The sequence below is a fragment of the Suricata suricatta genome, chromosome 11 (assembly GCF_006229205.1).
Source record: "Suricata suricatta isolate VVHF042 chromosome 11, meerkat_22Aug2017_6uvM2_HiC, whole genome shotgun sequence".
In the NCBI taxonomy this organism is placed as follows: Eukaryota; Metazoa; Chordata; class Mammalia; order Carnivora; family Herpestidae; genus Suricata; species Suricata suricatta.
The window spans coordinates 59,550,888-59,566,451 of record NC_043710.1 but is presented as its reverse complement, the minus strand read 5'-3'; the positions used below and the strand labels follow the sequence as shown (position 1 = coordinate 59,566,451).

The following is a 15,564-nucleotide window of genomic DNA, read 5'->3' as shown; positions in this document are numbered from 1 at the left end:
TCAGTTACATACATTTTCAATTAACTATGGCTAATTTTCAGTTTTGCCCACTGGCTTCCCTTGTCTTCATCATACTAGTAGGCCCTGGTCCCCTGCTTGGAAATTAACCCTTTGGCTTAAACAGGCAGTAGGTAAGCAGGTAAAGGAAGTCGGGATCCTCACTTCCTGAGAGACCACAGTTCTTACAATGTACCTTGAGGGGGAAGAGGTGGAGAAAGAAGGCAAGACAGAAAAACAGCGTAGGTAGGAAGTGAGCCAATTGGTCAGTACTTTTCAACCCTTAGACAAGGGAGGCATAAAGAGGATATTTGAATTGAAAAACATGTTATTGCTGTGATTGCGTTCTTCCCAGATTTTGTAGCCAATACACCAAAGCCACACTTACTTTTTTTACTAAAGGCCCAATGCTACATAATTCTGCAGGTATTTGGATGTTTCCATATTTTTAAAAATTTTATGTAAGCAATCTCTATACCAAATGTGGGGCTCGAACTCATGACCCCAATATCAAGAGTCGCATCCTCTCCCAACTGAACCAGCCAGGTGCCCCTCAAGATTTCTTTTTGCAAGGTTCAAGAAGTGTCCAGGAACTGTGGTATTTTTGTGGGAGATATTTTTCAGTCTGTCTTGGGAACGGTTTTACAATTCTTCCAGGCGATTTGCCCACCTGGCAACCTTTCCTGCTCACCTTTCGGCAGGAAATATTCTTTCTTACATCCCAACAATGCAAAATTCTAATCCTCCTCAAAAACTCACAATATTTCCTTCTCTAGACTACCGCTCCATGTGGCTCGTATATTTATGTGTACTTACTGGTTTTTATTGCAATGATTTGTTTGGTTGCCATTTCTCAGGTCTAGACCATGAGCTTCTTGATGGAAGGGACCATGATTTTATTTCCTATCTTGAGACAGTGTATATAGCATAATAGTTTAGTGCATGGAGCTGGAGTTTCTGAGTTTAAATCTCACACTTATATATATCCTTGAGTAAGTCATTTCACTTTCCTGTGCTCAAATTCCCCGATCTATAAAATGGGCGTAATAGCAGCAACTTTAAGTTACTAGCCATTCTTTCTTTTAATTAGATAGAAACCTTTTCATGATTGTCACTGAATTACACATTTTTTTTAAATTGGTGGTGGGGGGATACATTTAAAAAGGGTCATTGTTTCCTGGTTAAACAAATGCAGGTAACTGTGTTGGAAAAAAGAGATTTGGAGATCCTGGCATGGATGTCTCTAGCCTCTCCCCAAAATCTTCACATTGTCTGCCTTCTCTGAATTGCATAAACAAAGTCTCTTTAGTGACTCTTCAGTAGTCAGAGGGCTACCTTCTCCAGCAAGCCATCTCTGGCATCCCATCACTCTCTTATGCACTTGTCTATTTAGATGTCTGATACCACACAACTGTGACTTGAGCAAGGGTCTATGTCTTGTCTTTGTGCTTAGCACACAAGAACGACCGATATCCTCAGGCTAGTCATCTCAACAACTAAGTCTCCTGGAGGCTTTCCCTCTGCATCAGTCACTGTCCCTCGGCATCAACTGGAAGCTTTAGAAACGAAGACCACTCAGACCTCATCCCAGTTATGCTCCCCAGTTGCTCCAGCAACAACACCGACAGCCAGGAAACTTTAGCTCCTGGCCCCGCCTCTTCCCCTGCTCAGCCAGCACCTGCCTCCGGCCCGCCCCCTCCGTAAACTGGAGTCCCAAGTGCGCACGCTCCCTCTTGGCCTCCTTGTAGCGTGATGACGTTGACGTTGGCGTGTGGCGTAGTGGCGGCGGCCGCGCGTGTTTCAGCTGGGGGAGGCGGTGTGGGCTCTGGGTTTGGAAAAGAAGCGGGTCCCTGAAGTGTCTCGGCCGGCTACGGCGCGTGGTTTTTTAGGCTTAAGCAGCTGGGTGTGTTGTCTCCGCTCTTCCCTGTCCGCGGAGGGAAGCGGCGGGGAGGTTGTGTGGGGACACAGCTGGAGTCCCTGAAGGGGAAGGGGGCAGCCGGGCGTGGGGGTAGAGGGTGTGGAGAGCGTGAGGGCTGCGGTCCCGGATTGGGGAGCAGTCGAGAGGAGAGGGTCACCATAGGCAAAGTGCGCACCCGCCGGGATCCGGGCCGGTCCCGAGGAGGGCCTGGGGCAGCCGCGCGATGTTCGGGACCCGGTGCCTGCTCCGAGCCCTGCGCTTCTGCTCCTCCGCTCCCTCCCCGAGACCCAAACCTTCTGCCAAACTGAGTGTTCGGGATGCACTCGGGGCCCAGAGCACGAATGGGGAGCGCGTTAAGGTCCAGGTTGGTGTATGGGAAGGGGATGGGTTTTTTTCTCTTTAGTGACTTACACGCCGCCTTCACGTCTAAGCTTGCCTTGTCCGATCAGACAAGACGACAGGCAGAGAAAGGAAATGTAGGCAATAGTGTGCGTTCACACTTTTCTCCTTTCCTTGCTTGCGGTTACTTTGCGCACTGCTGTTGGGGTTGCCTATGAAGTGCTGGAACTGTGCTTTGACGGCACCAGAGCATTGCCTGTAAACTTAAGTTATGCGGCAGAATAAACGTACGAGCTTCTCTTCCTTTATCCCTCATGAAGAACAGTCACAGTTACATAGTGGCTGCCCCGAGCTGTCTCCTTGAGAGCGGACACCGTGTCTTACCGGTCTCGGTAGTCCCGTGTCTGACTAAATAATTGTTCAAATAAACAGTGGCTTTTATTCAACTTTCAGCCACCCCGAGGCCTAAAAATAGGAGTTCGCATATAATGTATGTTTAATACATAAGGAGAACGAATAGACTGTAGCAGTTTGAAACGATCCTGGAGTCAGGCTGCCTGGGTTCAAATCTATGCCACTTAGTGGCTCATTAATTATGGGTCTCTTCTATAATTATTAATTATGGTGTCTTCCATGCCCTAAACCTGTTTGCTTCTTATGGCAATGAAGCTGATATCCTTAATCTCATAGAATCGTGAGATGATAGGTATTAAGACACTTAGAACAGTGGCCCACAGCCAGTCAGTGTTAGTTATTGTGTTGCTAATATTTGCAACAGCTCCACATGGATTTCCCTTGAAGGGTGTAGACCAGGCAATATGGTTTGACCCCTTTAGGTTGCTGAAGCACTGATGCAGTTATTTGTGTTGTCCTCGAATATCCTTGATTTTTAGCAGTATGACCCTTCTGCCCTTTTGGGTTTCATATTTTTTCCATGATCCAAATCAAGCGCTTTTTTGGTATTCATCTATTAATTTGACATACGTACATTGATGATCCCTTCTGAGTGATGGTCAAGAAAGGATGCAAAGATAAAAAGAACAAAAGCTGCTGCCTAGGTTAGAGGCTCTTGTTTTAGCGCCATGTAGTCTAAGATCTAGCGACCGCCCATTTGTGGCTCTGAGCTCTTGAAATGTGGCCAGTCCACATTGAAGGGTAACTGTAAATGTAAAATACACACCAATTTTGGAGAACAAAAAATATAAAATACCTCAGTATATACTTCTATTGATTACATGTTGATAATATTGGCATAATGGGTTAAAATATTAAAGTTAAGCTTACCTGTCTTAGTGTGACTGCTAAAGTGAGCAAAATTACATGTATGGTTCACATTATATTTTTGTGGGATAGCCCTGGTCTAGTGGCTAAGACAAGTAATTGAGTCAATGTGATAAGTATTGGTGGAATAAAGAACTTTGAGAAAATAGGGACATCCTTAACTATGTAGGTGCGGTCAAGGAAGACTTCTGGTGTTCAGTGACATTTCACGGGAGTTCTGAAGGATATGTTCCTCAGGCCGGGCCTGGGATGTGGTGGAGATCGCATTCGAGAAAAGTTTGAGAATAACGTGAACTTTGAACTGAGAACTGTATTTGAATGCTAGCTCTACTCCTTGGGAACTCTGGCTTTAATTATTTAATCACGTGTCTTAATATGTTCTTCATCTCTAAAATGAGAATATTCACTTTATTAAGTTCTTGTAAGGATTAAGTGTAAAATAGTCATAAAGAGCTTAGAGCAGCACATAAAACAGTGCTCCAAAATGTTAACTTTTACTAACAAGCGAAAAGTGGTGCTTTAGAAATTACTACTGATTACACGTAACCAGGAACCGTGGGGAGGCGAAACCAGAAAGATGGGCACACTCAGTTGTGAAAGGGCTTGTATAGGAGACCGAGGCGATTTACACTCTGTTTTCAGTGTAGCCCTAAAAAAAGACCCAGGGCTTTCTGGCAGACCTGTGTCCAAATTCAGGCTCTGTTTACCAGCAGTGGGACCTTTGGCAAGTTATTTGACTTCTCTGAGCCCAGGCTCTTCACTTGTGAGACAGGTTCCAATGATAATCCCCAGAGATGTCGTGAGGAAAAGATGAGATAGTATATGAAGAAGGTAGTAAAGCATTTGTCACATAGATTTTTAGAGCATGGTAGACATCCTTTCACTGAAAAACATGAATGGACTATTTACTGTGTCCCTGACAATGGCCTTCAAAGCAACTAAAGTATGGTTCTTAAATCTTCACAGTGTGCTGGACAGGCACATAAGTAATGGAAAAGCTTTAATAGCCTTGTCTGTAGGGTGTGGTGGGAATGCAAAGTAAGGGTCAATACAGTTTTCTAAGTAAAATTCTCTCGCTTTTCCCAAGCATGTCTGATAGTTAATCAGACACATCAGTTTCACGGCTGAAACTGATGCTAGAAGAATATTCTCTCTTCTGTGCTAGTTAAATTTAAGTTGGATGTGATATGTGAGAGCTGTTTTTATTGTTAATGGTCTACTAGGAGACCTCTTTTGTACTCACACATACCTGTCATTTTAATTCAGAGTATCTTTGAAAAAGCTTATGTACTAAATATATGTCACAGTGAAAAGCTTCGTGAGAAGTCTGTGTGATATTTTGTAATAGGAAAAAATGAAATCCTATGAAGCTGTTTCTGGTCTATAACTACATAATCTCCCTTCTGGGAGTTCAATATAAAAGGAGACAGGGACCCAAATAATGTGTCCTGTTATTATTACCTGCAGTAGCCAATATTGGGGAAATTGATTATATGAATTAGTCTCGTCAGCTTAATGAAATGTTAGGCATGTATTCAGAATGATGAGGTATGTTTTTTTTAAATTAAGTTTACTTATTTATTTTGAGAGGGAGAAAGAATGAGCAGGGGAGGGGCAGGGAGAGAGCGCATGGAGCCTGATGTGGGGCTTAAACTCATGAACTGCTGAGATCATGACCAGAGCTGAAACCAACCTCAACACTCAACCAACTGAGCCATCCAGGCACCCCTGAGAATGATGAGTTTTATAAACAAAACAAAAAGGTGGAATGCCAAAGCTGAATCTCCCTGGGATCAGAATCCTATTGAATTATATATGCATATGAGTGAGGTAAAAGCAATTGATTTGTTAAGGCAGGACTAAATTTTTTTTTTTCATTTAGTCTTGTGTGTCTTTCGCGCGCTCGCTCGCTCTCTCTCTCTCTCTCTCATTTAGTCTTGTGTGTGCGTGTGTAATGAAAATGTAAAATGTTTACATGTTTTAAACTCACATTTAGAGATTTTTCTTCCTTAGGGATGGATTCGTTCAGTCCGATCCCAGAAGGAAGTCTTGTTCTTGCATATAAATGATGGATCCTCTTTGGAAAGCCTTCAAGTTGTAGCTGATTCAAGCTTTGATAGTAGGTGAGGTTTGTTTTTTTTTAACAAAAGAATCTTTTTTTTTCATCTCCTCTGTTCCCCTTTTCCCTAACTCAATGTTCCTGTTTTTTTTTTTTTATGTTTATTTTTGAGACAGAGAGCATGAGGGTGAGGCAGAGAGAGAGAGAGAGAGAGAGAGAGAGAGACAAAGGATCTGAAGTGGGCTTCACGCTTAGAGCAGTAAGCCCAATGTGGGGCTGAACTCAAGAACCATAAGATCATGACCTGAGCCAAAGTCGGATGCTCAACCAACTGAGCCCCCAGGCTCCCCAGAGTGATCTTCTTGAAAAAAAATAAATAAATAAAACTGCTTTTCAAAGCTTGAAGGCCAAGTCCACCTTCTTGGAATCAAGATCCTTTAAGCTCAGGCCTTTCTTTTTTATCTTTTTAAAGTTTGTTTTTTTATTTTCAGAGAAAGTGCAAGTAGGGGAGGAGCAGAGAGGGAGGGAGAGGGAATCCCAAGCAGGCTTCAAGGTATTAGCATGGAGCCGACGCTGGGCTTGATCCCACACACTGAGAGAACATGACCTAAGCCGAAATCAAGAGTCAGACGCTGAACTGACTGAGCCATTTAGGTGCTCCCAGACCTTTCTTTTTTTAACATCTTCACGTAATAATATCCCCTTATCCTTTGCTTCAGTCTCTGTTAATTATTTGCTGCCCATTTAAGGGTGAAACCTCCATCATTAAATACTGAATGTTCTGATAGCAAGTTTTGTATTAAAATGAGGGTTCTGTATAATGATATCTTGGTTATGCTGGTTTTTTGTTACTACAGAGAACTGGCTTTTGGGAGTTCTGTGGAAGTTCAAGGGCAGCTGGTGAAAAGTCCATCTAAAAAGCAGAATGTGGAACTGAAAGCAGAAAAAATTGAAATTGTTGGAAATTGTGATGCCAAGGTATGCTTTGTGATACTTTTATGGAGACTATTTGGGCTTAATTTAAAACATTAGCAATTTGTTTTAAGTGTGATTATTGGGAAGGTGGCACTTAGAATATGTTTCAGTTGTGACTTCCCAGATAATTGAAACAGGGCATGGAGCCAGAGGAATGTAGAGAACATAGCAAAAAGTATGTAGATGGCTGAATTTTATGACTGAAAACAAAGTAATTATCTGTGCATCTCTTTGGACACCTGTCACAATTAAAACTTGCCACTTTTAGAAGCATGCCCAGGTAACTTCAGTGACAGAGACATACCAGGGCAGACTGTGTTCTGAGGAAAGCCCTGCCTAGAAATGACTTTTACAGGATCTAGAACTATGTTGTCCCAATATAGTAGCCACTAGCCACCTGTAGCTGTGTTAATTAGTATTTAGTATTAATTAGTATTTAGTATTAATTTAATATTAAATCAAGTAATAAAATCAGTTCCTGAGTGACGTTAGATACATTTCATATGCAGCTGCTGACTGCCATACTGGATATCGTGAGTATCACAGAAAATTCTGTCGGATAGTACTTATCATGGTCAGGCTGAGCAAGGATAAGAAATCCTACTTAAGACATGTTTATGCTTGTTTTGCAAGACTATTTGTTAGTAGCTTTTATTCATCCCTTGACAAAGAGGTTAGAGGGAATAAAATTATAGGTTGTCAATCCATCCTCTGAAATTGGAGAAAATGAGGCCCAGGCAGGTGACATGACTGGCCCAAGGTTATATTGCTGACTAGTGCCACAGCTGGAATTTATGCACTAGTCATTTGACTCCTCTATAGTTTTGCTATACTTGTCTTCCAGTCATTTGATGAACAAAACATGAGGAAATATAAGGACATTGCATCAATTTAATTCACTTTTCTTATTTTGGTAATTGGAGGAAAATAAATACAAGGAAATAAGAAAATGGGCACCTTTAAAAAAATCTTCTAGAAAAAGGGCACCTTTAAAAAAAAATCTTCTGAATAGTTTTCCAAGAAATACCAATTGAAACGCTTATAAATACTAATTGACACAGAAAATCAGGAATTAGTTTCTAAGATTTCTGAAAAGTAGAGTGTGAAAAATGATTTGGAATTCGGAAAGGAATGGAGATGGTAACCATTTTTGTTTTTGCTTTTTTTTTTAGAGGGGTATATGATTATTAAAATGTGCTATATGTTTTACTCTTTAAGCTGTTCTCACTTGGCTTCTGTGGTTCATTCACCTTCTCTTCCCCTTAATTTCAGTGTCATTTTATAAGTATTCAGACATTAGGGAATTCTGATCCCCAGGCAGTCCCCAGACACCTACTAATATGGTCATATTTTGACTTCAGTAGGTCTGGTGCTTATTTCTGTTATGATATAAATTAGCATGTGCACTAAAAGAAATAGATAACACTAAATATTATAAGCCACCAGTTTGACGTTTTTTATTTAGTTTCTCTGCTATCTTTTTTATTGGAACTTTGCTTTTGGTCTAAGAGTTTGTTTTTGTCTTCTAAATCTTGTAACACTAGTGTGCGCAGGGTGGAATATTTCTACATAGAGTCATAATTTGAAATTTTTGTAAATATACACTACTCTGCCAATGACAGAAAGCTGTTGACCCTCATGTTCTTAAACATGTTGATAAACTGTGAAAAACTGCCAATTGATTATAAATGATTGTGGGCTTTCAAGACATTTGGGTGATTTTAAAATTGAATGCCAGCTGTGTGTACACAGCTGTAGAAAACATAATCTTTAATATCTACAATATTCTGAACTCCTATGTGCCAAACAGTGGATTGTTTTGCATAATTATATCCTAATCTTTCTACTTGTAAATACTGACTGATATAAGTTAATGGATAGAAATTTGATAAATAACAGATAAGCCTCAGTAATACTAACTTTGCCCCAGGTTCCATGCCTAATAAGTAGTAGAGCTGGATTCAAACTCACATCTCTGATTCCCATCCCACCATTCTCTTAACTTAGAGTTAATATGGACCATGTTCACTTATATTAAGAAATACAGAAAGAAAACATTTTAATGTTGTTATAAAGCATTACTATTTAACAAATGTTCTGGAAACTGATTTTATAGAACATTGTGTCTTAGCTTTTAATTTGTTTTTTCCATTTATTGGCAGGCTTTTCCTTTTAAATATAAAGAGAGACCTCCTCTGGAGTATCTGAGACAGTATCCTCATCTCAGGTGCAGGACAAATGCTCTGGGTTCCATACTGAGGATTCGCAGTGAAGCCACAGCTGCTATTCATTCTTTCTTTAAGGTGAGGCGCTTGGTGTGCTTCTAGCTGCTCTTTTACTTTTTTCTTCCTAGCTGTTCTTTCTTATGAAGAAATTGAATAATTGTATCCCTGGAATATTATCCTGAAAGTTCTGTTAGTTACAGTATTCATTCCAAGCACCCTTTACTTATGTGGTACTTTTTTTCTTCGGCTGATTTAAAATTTCCTCTTTAGGAAAATTTCCCTGGTTTTAGGCAATTAGATTATGATGTGCCTTGTCCCAGTTTTCTTTGCTCCTTGTGTTTAGACCTTGTTGAATTTCTTGGATCTATGTGTTTTAATTTTCATTAAGTTTTTCATCCATTATTTCTTCAAATATTTTTTATGTTACCTCATACCTTTGGAGACTTCAGTTGCCCATATATTAGGCCACTTGATACCTCCAGAGCTCAGTGATGTTCTTTTCTTTTTTAAATTCCTTTTTCCCTGTGTGTTTTTTTGGAGGGTAGTTTTTACACTTCTAGCTTACTGTTCTTTTTCTTCTATAATGACTAATTTGTTGTTACCTCTGTCCAGTGCCTTTTTCATCTCACTTTGTGCGTTTCATGTGTAGATGTTTGATTTGGGCCTTTTTGAAAAAAAATCTTCCATGTCTTTACTTAACTTTTTAAACATATACAATGCAGTTTTATTCATTTTTTAAACATATATTTTTATTTTACATTTACTTTCTTTTCCTAATTTATTTTTTATCTTTGAGGTAGAGGTAGAGTGCAGGCAGGAGAGAGGGGCAGAGAGAGAGAGAGAGAGAGAGAGAGAGAGAGAGAGAGAGAGACTCTTAAGCAGGCTCCACACTCAGCACAGAGCCAGACACGGGGCTCTATCCCATGACCCTGGGATCATGACCTGAGCTGAAGTCAAGAATCAGACTCTCAACTGACTGAGCCACCTAGGTGCCCCTATAGTACGATTTTAATTAAAAGTACTTATGTTTTTAATAGCTATTTAGTAACTGTTTTATGTCCTTCTAATTCTAACATGTCTGTCAGTTATGAGTCAGCTTTGATTGATTCATTAGTCTCCTCATTACAAGTTATGATTTCTTGCTTCTTTGCATACTTGCTAATCTTTGGTTAGGTGCCAGACATTGTGCATTTTACCATGTTGGATATTTATAAAGCTTCTTTAAAAAAATTTTTTTTATGTCTTTATTTTATTTTGAGAGAGAGACAGAGTGAGCAGGGGAGAGCCAGAGAGAGAGAGAGAGTAAGTGAGCATGAGGAAGGGGCAGAGAGAGAGGGAGACACAATCTGAAGCAGGCTCCAGGCTCTGAGCTGTCAGCATGGAGCCCAACGCGGGGCTCGAACCCATGAACTGTGAGATCATGACCTGAGGTGAAGTCAAATGCTCAACCAACTGAGCTGCCCAGGCACCCCTGTAAAGCTTCTTAAGCTTTGTTCTGATGTGTGGTTAAGCTGCTTGAAAACTGATCCTTTTGGGTCTTTTATGATTTGGTAAATGGGTCTGGAGCAGTGCTCAGTCTAGGACTAATTAACCAGCCACACGTGAACACCAGGCACTATCTGCTCTGATCTTTCTGGATGGTTCTTGCCTTGGCCTTTTGACTATTTCCCTACATGCATGTGTTCATCATTCCTCTACCTGACACTCTAAAGTGACCCTTTATACTTCTCTGGAGTTTGTTCAGTTTTCTCCTCTCTGTTACTCTGTCCTATGAATTCTAGCCACTTTTGTCACCTCAGACTCTCAGCTCTGTCTTCTCAATTCAGGAGGTCTTGTGGGCTCCACTTTATATCCCCCCTCTTCCTGCTATGGCCAGGATAATCTCAAAGTGGTAAGCAGGGCTGCTGATAGGGTTCACTAAGTTTGTTTCCTACCTCAGGGATCACTGTTTTTGTTGTCTGATATGCGTCATCTTAAAAATCCGCCTTCCATGTGGTTTGCTTATGGGGGCTTTGTTTTTGATTTTTGGTTGTTTCAAGGGGGAGGGTAAATCTGTTTCTCCATCTTGGTCATAGGCATATTTTATATATAGTAGACACTGATTTTAAGTAGTTTTTGGTATTAATCAAGTAGATTGATGTACAACTAAAGGCATTTTGTCATATTCAGCTTTGCTTGTCAGCCATTTCCCTCTACTCAGGAGAGCCACTGTGGAGTAGAGTTGGTAAGTTAATGAGGTGAGGGGATCCGCCCCCTCTGTGGATGAGAGGACCCCAGAGGCAAGGAGTGGCCTGGCAGACGAGCTTCAGTGTTAGTCCAAGTGATTCTGGAGCTCTTCCTACCCACTTCTGCGGATCCAGTTAATTGGCCGAGATTGTCTAACATCGTACTTGGACTACATCTAGATTCATTCAGGCCCAGCCCTACTGTGGTTTACCAAGAGTTCTTGCTATTTGAAAAGTTCCTTTAGAGTTAATTTTTGGTGAAACAGTTAAAGAGCATCATGGCTTTGAAACATATAGTTTTGAATAAAAAAAAATAATCACATTACACTATGTCATCCCATTATAGTTTGAAAGGGTGCATTTCCATATGCTCTCATAAACTTTCTTATGCAGCTTCCATATGGCTGTTCGGTAGTACTTGAACCACACAAACAGAAAATTTGTTCAGATCTAAAAATGTTTTTTTCCTCCATATGGCTTTAAACAGTGGATAAAGCCACCCTGCTTCAATACTGAAAGTTTTCTGGATTTCTGGCCACTAGATGGTGGTATTGGCAGTGCATTGACCAGTGAGCTTTACTTACTATCTGTATATACTTCCTACTTGAGCCTTCTATAAAAATGTAAACAATTTAAAAATAAACTGGGAGACGGGGCGCCTGGGTTGCTCAGTCCGTTGAGCATCTGACTTCGGCTCAGGTCATGATCTCGCAGTTCGTGGGTTCAAGCCCTGCATCAGGTTCTGTGCTGACAGCTAGCCCAGAGCTGGAGTCTGCTTCAGATTCTGTATCTCCCTCTCTCTTTGACCCTCCCCTGCTCATGCTCTCTCTTTCTCTCTCTCAAAAATAAATAAAACATTAAAAAAATTAAAAAGAAATAAAAATAAACTGGGAGAATTTGAAATTAAAAAATAAGCAAAATAACATTCCAGCTGGTTGAAAATAATGAATTTTAGCACTATTGGTTATAGTTACATAAAGGTGGGTAATTTCGAGTGCTCTATATTCACTTATTAGTTATGAAGCCCTGGAAACTATAATTCTGATAATTCTGTAATGTTACCCACTTGTACATAAAGCAGTGGGATTAATTGGAATCACAGACTACTTACTGTAAGGCATATTAAATAATGGTTATATGTTATTCAGTATTTTGGACTATAACTCACTACTTGAGACTCCCTAAAAGATGTTAAGACTTGAACTCTAAAAGTTTCATAACTTAAAGTATCTTAACTTGAAAGGTACTATTCAAGTTTCTGTTTTTACCTAATATTTCTAGATTAGAAAGTCTTTTTTTTTTTAAGTTTATTTATTTATTTTGAGAGCACATGTGTGCGGGAGAGGAGCAGAGATAGGGAGAATCCCAACCAGGCTCCATGCGCTCAGTGCAGAGCTGGATGCAGGGCTTGAACTCCCCAACCACGAGGTCATGACCTGAGCTGAAACCAAGAGTTGGGCGATTAACTGACTGAAACACTCAGGTGCCCTAAAAATTCAGTTTTTGGTTTGAGGATCAAAAATGTTTTGTGTGTGACTTGGTGTGTGGATAAAATAGACACATTTGTTATGTACTAAAACTTGGATGTTGAGAAACCTCAAGGAATGAGTTGTATAGAAGAGCTGAGTTTCTCAACAGGATTTTCTCTTTAGGCACTATTTTCTTCCAGTTTCCAGTGGAGGTCATCCTAAGGTGTATTACATACTTCCCTGCTTCCTAAATTGAGCCAATAAAAGAGTTTGCCCTTTCTTAATGAGTCAAGGCTCTTCCTTTGAGTGTCAGACTATTCCCTCTTTGTACGGAAATGCCTTGAAAGCCTGTCAGGGTATGTATGTTCTTTGCCCCTCTGTTGAATGACCCCAGACTCCTGTGTCTTTGAGTTCTTGTGACTGCTTTTTATGGAAGTTTTTTTCGTTGTCTTGCTGTCATTTTTGGTTACCAGTGGCTAATCATTTTTGTCATGTTTTTGTTGTTGTTGATTGTAATTAAATAATGATAACTTTGTGTGAATGTGAAAGATAAAGTCTGTGAGTCTTTGAGTGATATGCATGGGCTTCAGTATGTGAATTCTGTAATTTTTAGATACTTAGTGCCATATAAAATATCTAGTTCTAGAATATGTGTATCAAAAATACTTAGAGGTGGTGGGTGGAATCAGAAAAATTGGGTAAGTGCGTGCTTTATTTTTGACCCCTTCTCTGGCCTTTCTGTCTCTAATTAGGACCCCCTTTGTGCAGGATGGGGTAGATGCCTGACTGTTTTCCTGGTGAAGGCAGACAGTATTCCTCTAACTCCTTAGTATTTATTTTCCTCCTTCCCTATCCATTTTCTCTGTTTTGGATTTTGTTCTCAGTGCTTTATTATTTTTCCTTTGGACTCTCTTCTTCATGGCTTTTGGTGGTAATGTTATACACTTTGATATAAACCTTCTAGCAGTATTAGGCTTAAAAAGCTGGTGACACCTTTTGAAAGGTTTAGCATTGAATATTAAGAATAATTCCCACTACTTGAGCGATTAAAAAAATATATAGTTAGTTATTTTCATAAGATTTGCAGTTTTGTTTCTTGTGGCAATTGACCAGTTCTAACTTTGGCAATTACATTTAGCCGTTAAATTTTCTCCTCCCTACACCCCGCCTCTTACCACCCTCGTTTCCTTTGGATTTTTCACTTCCTTTCTTTGTTTACTGCACTCCTGCTCATAGTTGCCTGCGTTCATGCGGAATAAATGATTCATGTCCATAATTCTTGGTTCCTAGGAGATAAAAATTTTATGCAGTCATGTTATTGATTATATTTAATTCATTGTCTATAATGTGCTTTGTGTGGTACCTCGAAGCATGTAGCTCCCAGGTTAAGTACGTATTTGAATATTTTCTAAGACTCCTAATTTATAGTGTGAATATTTATTTAATCAGTCTACTTCCTAACACAGGTTAACTGGGCACTTTGTATCATAGCAAGGACACTTGAATTCAACCTTTTTTAGGAAGGAAGGGGCAAATTTGGGAGGCCCCTAGTGTAATGCACTAGAGACATTTTACATTCCACCAGTAATATGCAGAATTTGGCAGAGATTAAATGTGTATGAATGAATTTATTGTATTGATTTCAAGACCAGAATTTTTGTGTGAAACACACACTATTCAGCCTCTGCAGCGTACATTCACTTGCGCTACCTCCACGCCCACCTGCAGCATTCACACGGAACGTAACCTTTGCCTACGTCCATAGTCAAAATGAAAGAAGCATAACCTTGAAGTTGCTGGGTTATTTCAATCCTACTAGCAAACAGCTTTTGTGGTTCACTAATGGAAATAGCTCAGACTTTGGAGTGGAAGAATTGCAGTTGGGCGCCTCAGTAATGGATGGAATTGCTGTTCAGAATCTTCTTGAGGGAAAGGAAGTGCGCTGCCTGTGCCGTGGGCAGTGTGCTGTGCCATCGATTTAATGACAGACTTCCTTAAAATCCTTTCTGCCTTTTCAGCTATGTATTTCTTCAGTCCCTGTTGGTCAGCTTTAATTTTTCTCCTTTTTGGTGGTTTGTGACAATTACAGGTCTCATTCCAAACTAACTGAACTTCATATTGATCACTTTGTAGTCCCTTAGCAGTGCAGGCAACACCATTATGCATTAGCCTTGAGTGAATGTGTGTATGTTAAATCACTACTAGTGTGTTAGAGAAACAGGAAGAAAAAACAGCACCAGAAAGACCCTAAAGGCCTAGGTTCCACTCCTGGCTCTCTCTGCCACTGACTAGATATGTAAAGTTTTCATTAAATCTCTCTGGGCCTCAGTTTCCAATGCTGTCTTTGAAATGATATTTGATTAGATAATGTCTAAGTCAGTTCTTTATTTAAAATTCTTTGTCCTTCTATGTACAGTAAAACACTCAGCTTAACATCTCAATAGTTAGATTTGGAAGTTAGAGAGGGGTTTGATATGGCACTCTTTCAGTGCTCTTTTGATAGAATTGTTTCGTGTACAAATATACTGAATAAAGTGGGTGTTCTTTTTTTTCCAGGACAGTGGCTTTGTCCATATTCATACTCCAATAATCACATCCAATGACTGTGAGGGCGCTGGAGAACTGTTCCAAGTCGAAGTAAGTTGTGCTTCCCATCTTGGAGGATAGGCTGCTCTTCAATCTTGTTCTTTTGAGGGTTTGCTTTAAATTTAATAAGAGTTGTACGGATAGACCATGACTCGAATATGGAGTTTTGTCAGTAGTAATCCTTAAAAAATGTATAGAGAATTTAAACCTTTCTGATTTCCTGTTCTACTGGCTATCTTACTTGCATTGTGAGTCAGAGGAATGGGTCTTTAATTTAGTACTCCACTGACTTTGCTTCTACAACTGTGAATTGGTAAACTAGAGACACCTGAAGAAATTCATAAAGATTTTAAGGTATCTTTTGTGCATATTAAGCCCTAGTTAATATTTTTGGATGTAAGTCCTATTTTAAAAGATAAAATAAAGTAAGCATGTGGATATTTTCTTCTCCAAAGTCTTTATAGGACACATATTTTCATAAGAAATGGGT

The 15,564-nt window shown here is 39.8% G+C and overlaps 1 protein-coding gene across 3 annotated transcripts in view; it reads left to right on the top strand.

Moving 5' to 3' along the window:
* Window positions 1-1,779: 1,779 nt before the first annotated feature.
* Window positions 1,780-15,564, top strand: part of NARS2 (asparaginyl-tRNA synthetase 2, mitochondrial) — a 131,457-nt gene continuing 117,672 nt past the window's right edge. For all 3 annotated transcript variants that reach the window (XM_029914722.1, XM_029914723.1, XM_029914721.1), the window contains exons 1-5: window positions 1,780-2,279; window positions 5,549-5,658; window positions 6,452-6,572; window positions 8,732-8,872; window positions 15,045-15,125. In XM_029914722.1, coding sequence (XP_029770582.1) covers window positions 2,139-2,279; window positions 5,549-5,658; window positions 6,452-6,572; window positions 8,732-8,872; window positions 15,045-15,125 — 594 coding nt within the window. In that variant the 5' untranslated portion in view covers window positions 1,780-2,138. The remainder of the gene's footprint in view (window positions 2,280-5,548; window positions 5,659-6,451; window positions 6,573-8,731; window positions 8,873-15,044; window positions 15,126-15,564) is intronic.